Source organism: Branchiostoma belcheri, unplaced genomic scaffold, assembly GCF_001625305.1.
Source record: "Branchiostoma belcheri isolate BF01 breed outbred unplaced genomic scaffold, Haploidv18h27 scaffold195, whole genome shotgun sequence".
Lineage (NCBI taxonomy): Eukaryota > Metazoa > Chordata > Leptocardii > Amphioxiformes > Branchiostomatidae > Branchiostoma > Branchiostoma belcheri.
In genome coordinates this window covers 395,882-402,822 of record NW_017803435.1, presented here as the reverse complement: position 1 = coordinate 402,822, position 6,941 = coordinate 395,882, and the positions used below count along the sequence as shown (strand labels likewise).

Genomic DNA, 6,941 nt, shown 5'->3' with positions numbered 1-6,941 from the left:
GGACTATCGCGTGATGTTTACACGTCGTCGGCGTACGAACGCACGAACCAGGGTGGGGAGGAGGAACTGTTGCCGCTAAAGTGGATGGCCGTGGAGTCGTTACGGGACGGGGTGTACACGTGTGAGAGTGACGTGTGGTCGTACGGCGTGCTGCTGTGGGAGATCGCCAGTTTTGGGGAGGAGCCGCGCTACGCTGGAGGCCCCATGCACCCGGACGTCTGCACACTGTTGGAGCTGCTGAAGAAAGGCGTCCGTCTGCAGCAGCCGGAGAACTGTCCGCTGCCGGTGTACCGCATCATCAGGTCCTGTTGGATAGTAGACCCCTCCAAGCGGCCGACGCCTGAAGTGTTGCTGCAAAAGATAGACCAGTTAAGACCACCGAGGCATGCGGCCCACCTCGTTAATCATGGCATGACATGGCAGTAAAGCATCAGCTATTAACAAGCAAAGTCTAATGACTTGAGTTACTTTCTAAAGGACTGCCCTAAATTGAAGGCAAATAAGAAACAGATTTCATAGCCTTTTTTTCTAAGGGCCTCTTTTTCTAAGGGCCTCAATGTGTAGCAAATTATTTCCTTTGAGTGAAATATAAAGTACCTGTGAAGCCTATATCATCTGGGCGCGATGTACATTAATAATCCACGTCCCCATAGCCTGGATCCCAGCACTGTTAGCCCAAGGACGTCATAAAGGCACATACCATGTCCTTACTTAGCCAAACAAGGCTGGTATCCCTGCTAACTTAGCCAGACGTTATGACTCAATTTTCTTAAATGACTTATCAATTATCGGTTATAACAGGACTGCACAAAAGTAGTAGTGGTACTAGTAATAGTATTAACCCGACAATGAGGAATGGTGTTGTTGTATATATGTTTAAATACCTAACATGTTAATCCTGATCTTAAATCTTAAGTCGTTCGTAATTTTGAAAGATTATTGTATATTGTCATAATTTCATGTATGGCTTACTTTTAATTTTCTACATTAGCTATATGATACTCTACTGAAATATAAAGTGAATAGTGAGTGTTGTGTAATAGTAGATTTTTGAATACCAGTAGATTTATATGCAGAACTATAGAAACACAGGAAACATGTTTTTTTTAGGATTTGTGAAATCTGTACTTTTTTAACAAGTATGATATGCCTTTAATGCTTAATTATCAATGTTACGTGAAGTGTCTCGTTTTTCAAACTCTGTCTCTGTAGTTTACATTGCAAAGTGAAAGTACATGTAGTAACAATGTAACCCACTGATCGTTTGCGGTGTTATTAAATATATATTTACCCGTTATTTTATTTTATCTTAAGTCTAATTTTATTTTTTGAATTGCAGGGCAAAGGTGACAGCATGAATGTCAGGAAGACAAACATACAGTAAAGTATATTAGAGAGTGAAACACGACGATAAATTAAACACCATTCCTTTGCTATCGTCACCTCGTGCACTCCAGGATTTTTAAGATTGCTGACAGGAAATGCCAGTTTTAATCCATCCTCTATTTTGTAGCATTGCGTGGTTCTTGCTTCTAGGAAATATTGTGCCAAATAGTAATATATAATATTTATGCAGCAGCACTATACCTGCAGTATAGGCAAATGAAAATAAATATTTAAACTTTATTCTATATTGACTTAGCCTTGCACCGTGTTCAGAACAGGTTTAAAGCAGGACATTTTTTTATTGTAATTCATGATATCAGAGACTCTTGAGACGTCTGGGCTAACAGAAACGCAACATTCGGACTGGGAGCAGTTATTGTTTTTCTTGTCCAACACTGACGCCATGCCGCACAGACGTTAAATAATAATCTTAAGCACAATCTAATAATGTTCTTGATATGCATTTTTTTGTTTCGTCTTGGGGCCCGGGTTAGAATTGAAACTCAAATTTCGTGATCCTAGCCCTAGCCCTAGCATCATGAGGCCCTAATCATTTCTAGGTCTCATGAAGACCTACCTATCTACCAAGTATAAAGACAATCCATTTAAGCCTTCTCGAGTTATCTTGTTTACAGACACTCAGACAGACGCACAAAACACGCTCGAACGTCTCTGAAAACAACCTTTTGGCGAAGGTAATAATGATTGTAATTCATGATTGTATTCATGGTATTCTTGAATGAAAGACTGAAGGTAAGATGTTACGAACGTTTCTCTACTAAATGTAATGTTTTAAGTCAGCTGACCTCGCTCCGAACACCGTTGACCTTTTATCAAAAGACTAAAAGGTTACAATTGACTGATAGTACATGATTCTGCCAAATATATGTCTCCGATACTACATTGGGATTTCCAATATACTTAACACACGGGTTGGGGGGAGTCGCTATAAGGGAGACTTAACCTTGCCTAACCCCAACAACATATTAACCTAACCCAAACCTTAAGTCTAACCGTAGCCCGGAACAATGATCCCAAATTTAACCTAGCCCTAGCCCTACACACCTGACCTATTACGTATGCGGCAGCTGAATTTTTTGGCTCAACACCTGTTTTTTCCATCATGCTTGGACGGAGGGGGGGGGGGGGATAGTGGTTAAAGCCCACCCCCTGTAACCCAACTAGTTACTACATATTGTAGGAAAAAATTTCAGAGGAGGCTGTATCCTTGAAATTAAAATTTGGTGTCATTATGACAGTTAGTACATATTGTAGGAAAAACATTCAGAGGAGGCTGTATCTTTAAAATTAAAATTTGGTGTTATTATGACAGTTAGTACATATTATAGGAAAAAACATTCAGAGGAGGGTGTATCTTTGAAATCAAAATTTGATATCATTATGACGTAAATGTCGTCTTTACGACGTCTTTTTGCTAATTTTGGGCTAAAGCCGTCAAAATGTAATCTCTAAGCAGATGCTAGGGTGACCGAAGAGAGTACCCATTGGTCAGAGACGTTCTAATATGCCACCACTCTGCTTTGAGATCAGTCAAAATGAGTTTCCCCGTAAACCCCAGAGGAATACAGCCAAACTTTAGTAAAAATGATCTATAGTCGAATGATAAGATCTTCTAATTCATGTTGTCCCAGGCAACACCGACGTGAAAATGAAAAAATGACTTCAGGCATATGGAATCTTTATGCCATGGCTATTTGGAGGACATTTTACTAAAAGGTACAGTATCTGGATTTCGAAACACATAATATTAAATACAAAAAGTAACGTATTTTACAATAATAATTCCAAATGGATGTATGTTAAAAAGATATGATTGTTGTTGGTTAGTATTTATGAACAATCCTACCGAATTTCACACCACATGGGTGGAAGGCCACAACATTTTGTCCTTGAGGTCGTTGATTACCTCCATGAAATGTGTCATGGAGGTTATATTTTCAGTTGCGTTTATCTGTCCGTCCGTCTGTCCGTCCGTCTGTTGGTCAACAAGATAACTCAAGAACGCCTGGATGGATTGGTTTCATACTTGGTGTGTTGGTAGGGTGTGACGAAAACTGGAAATGATTGGATTTTGGGCCCCCTAGTGGCTTCCCTTGGTACTTCAGCGCAACTTCCGGTTTTGATATCTCGCGATCTGGACTTGCTAGGGTCATGATATTTGGATGGAAGGTAGCTCTTGTCCTCGGGAAGAAGTCACGCGAATTTGGTCCCCCTAGCGGCTTGTTTTGGAACTGCAGGGTGGTTTCTTTGAAAATCTTCGAGAGAGGATAACTGAACAACCGTTTGATGGATCATCATGATTTTTTGGTATGGTATGTAGGTAGCTTATGTGATGCTTGACATAATCAAAATATAATTATGCAAATCAGGGTCTAATTTGCATAATTAATGAGGAAATTCTATAAATCAGCTGTATTTCATATTAGGGCTATAAAACTCTATAGACATATGTTAGTGAGAACGACAAGATCATTGGCAGATATTGATTATGTAAAGGAAGACCTAATTTGCATAATAAATGGCAAATTGGTACAATTTTATGGTGGTAACTGCTGGGAATTTAATACCTGTTCTATTTAAAACTTCTAACACTCAACCAGAGATGGCCTCCATTGCAACGATGCGCTATTCAGCCCAGGTATTCAGAAGCCTACGGCAATCGACACGGCCGGTAACACCTCGTTTCAAAGAGCACCTCAGACACCTAGGAGTACTGAAGACTCGCGGCAGATACAGGGGCACAAGGGCCGTTAAGAATCTTCATAGAAACATTGCCACCGTTGTTGTGAACAGACCTACCTTTTTAGTTCCAACCTGTCCTGCTTTCATATGCAAATCTTCCGGAAGGAATGGTAAACCACTACCCCCAACAGCACGCAGGCATGTGAACACCTGTAATCTACTTAAGGTCCCTGTACAACCGCTTAAGCGACCTGTAAACACAGCGACCTTTCCATCAGTATATATGTGCAATGCCCGTTCTCTTCTGAATAAACTGGAGGAATTTGAGCTCACTATCATGAAGTGCAAAGCTGATGTAGCCATTGTCACAGAAACATGGTTCTCCCCAGCAATGCCATCCGAGCTTCTGAACGTAGATCAGTACTCTTTATTCTCCAGTAGCAGAACAGATCGTCGTGGGGGTGGTGTAGCCGTGTATGTCAATGAGAAAATACATGCAAGAACAATCCCTCAGGCCGTGGTACCACCAGAACTCGAGTGTGTGTGGGTGTGGCTCCGACCGCCTAGACTACCGCGCCAAGTACCATGCATCGCAGTTTGTGCCACTTACCTGCCACCTAACTCCAGATACCAGCAGCTTCTCCTAGACCATGTAGTGGACACAGCAGATCTTCTGAAAACACTTCATCCTGAGATCGGGCTAATAGTCGCCGGGAACGTCAATCGACTGGATTATCAACCCCTTCTTCGGGCACAACGCCTGCAACAAGTAGTAACTTCCCCGACCCGTGGGGAAGCAACTCTCGACGTCATCATCACTAACTTGAAGTCTTATTATAAGACTCCGGTCGTGACTAGCCCCATGGGCACAAGTGACCACAAGGCTGTTTGGTGGCAGTCAGGAGCTCGCGCGCGGACAACAAACAAGTCTACTTACGTTGTAGTCCGTCCCATGCCAGACTCTAGGATCCGTGAGTTCGGGCAGTGGATCACGTCGCACAGCTGGGAAGAGGTTCTAGAGAGGGATGCAGTTGAAGATAAGACAGCAGCATTCTACCGGACACTACATTCAGCCATCGACGAAATCTTCCCCTCTAAGAGAGCTAAGTTGCATCACAGAGACAAACCCTGGGTTACCACTTCTCTCAAGTTATTGATACACAAGAGGCAAAGAGCCTTTAGTCAAGGGCAAGTAGTACTCCACAGGTTTCTCAGGAACAAGCTAGCCCGTGACATCAAACGAGTAAAGAAATCATTTTACCACGACCATGTGGAGCACTTGAAGAAGTCCAATCCTGCCGAGTGGCACAAGTCCATCAGACAGATGGCTAACTGGACAGCGCCTTCCTCGTCCATCCTAGTGCCCGGGATAGAGCCAACGGACAAAGCAGGTGCAGCCAATGTGATCAACAGTCACCTTGCAGCCATCTGCCAAGCGCTGCGCCCACTTGACCACAACACGTTACCGGCGTACTTGCCGTCTACACCGCCCCCCAAATCAATCCTTGGGACATGTACATCCGGCTAAAACGGATTAAGGCTTATAAAGCCCCAGGCCCGGACAACGTGTCTCCTCGGATTATCAAGGAGTTTGCCTATGAACTCTCAACACCACTGGCAGACATCCTGAATGCTTCGCTCAGGCAGGGCAGAGTACCGCCAGAGTGGAAGGAAGCTACAGTCATCCCTGTTCCAAAGAAGTACCAAGCGGACCTGGATAGTCTCCGTCCAGTCTCTCTCACGGCGCAGTTCGCGAAAGTCTGTGAAGGCTTCATCTCGTCGTGGATTTTGTCTGACATCTCGTCTCAAATAGACCCGAAACAGTTTGGCAACTCTAAAGGATGTTCGACAACATATTGTCTCATCGACTTGTTAAACTTCTTCTTTGTGGGATCTGAAATGAAATCATCAGTGGGCACCTTGATACTTACAGATTTTTCCAAGGCGTTTGATCGCGTGTGTCACAATACTGCCATCACTAAACTTATCAACATAGGAACTAGACCATCTCTCATCCCTTGGTTGTGCAGTTTCGTGTCAGGACGCAGACAGCGTGTCCGTTACCAAGGGGCACTGTCGGAATGGGAGCCCCTTACATGTGGAGTAGCACAGGGAACACTGTTAGGGCCGATTGTGTTTCTGGCAATGATCAACGATTTCAAACCCGCAACCACAAATACTCACTGGAAGTATGTTGATGATGTCAACCTTGGAGAGATGAGACCAACAGTGTCAGCGTCGACCCTTCAAACGGACCTTGACAACCTTGAAAACTGGTCAGCAAACAACCGCATGTCGCTCAACCCAAAGAAATGTAAAGCGATGCATGTCTGTTTTATGCGTCAAGCCCCACAGTTTCCAGTACTTACCCTTGGTGGTGAACCACTCACGATTGTCAAACAGGCCAGGTTGTTAGGGCTACATGTAAGATCTGACCTACGCTGGGACGACCAAGTGAACGAGATGGTTACTAAAGCCAGCAAGCGACTCTTCTTTATCAGCAGACTACGCCGTTCTGGGGTCCCAACTACTGATTTGGTTTCCATCTTCTGCGGTTACGTCCGGCCGACACTTGAGTACGCCGCCCCTCGTTGGAGTACTGCGCTGACGCAGAAACAGTCCGATGCCCTAGAGCGCGTTCAGAAACGCGCCTGCCGAATCGTTCTGGGACGCAGGTACAACTCGTACACCGAAACCCTAGCGCTGCTCGACTTGCAACGTCTGGCAGATAGAAGAGAACACTTATGCTCGAACTTTGCTTCCAGCGTGGAAAAGTCTTCACGCTTCCGCTCTTGGCTTCCCCCTACCCGTGGTGAACTGCATGGCAGAAATCTACGTAACGCCAGTAGGTA

General features: G+C 44.2%; 1 protein-coding gene across 1 annotated transcript; it reads left to right on the top strand.

Annotated features, from left to right (window-relative positions):
• Window positions 1-3: 3 nt before the first annotated feature.
• On the top strand, window positions 4-426 carry LOC109468205 (tyrosine-protein kinase receptor Tie-1-like; the record flags this gene model as incomplete). Its single annotated transcript, XM_019766461.1, has 1 exon — window positions 4-426. A coding segment is annotated over one exon (423 nt), but the record flags the coding sequence as incomplete, so codon positions are not given.
• Between the last annotated feature and the right edge of the window lie 6,515 nt (window positions 427-6,941).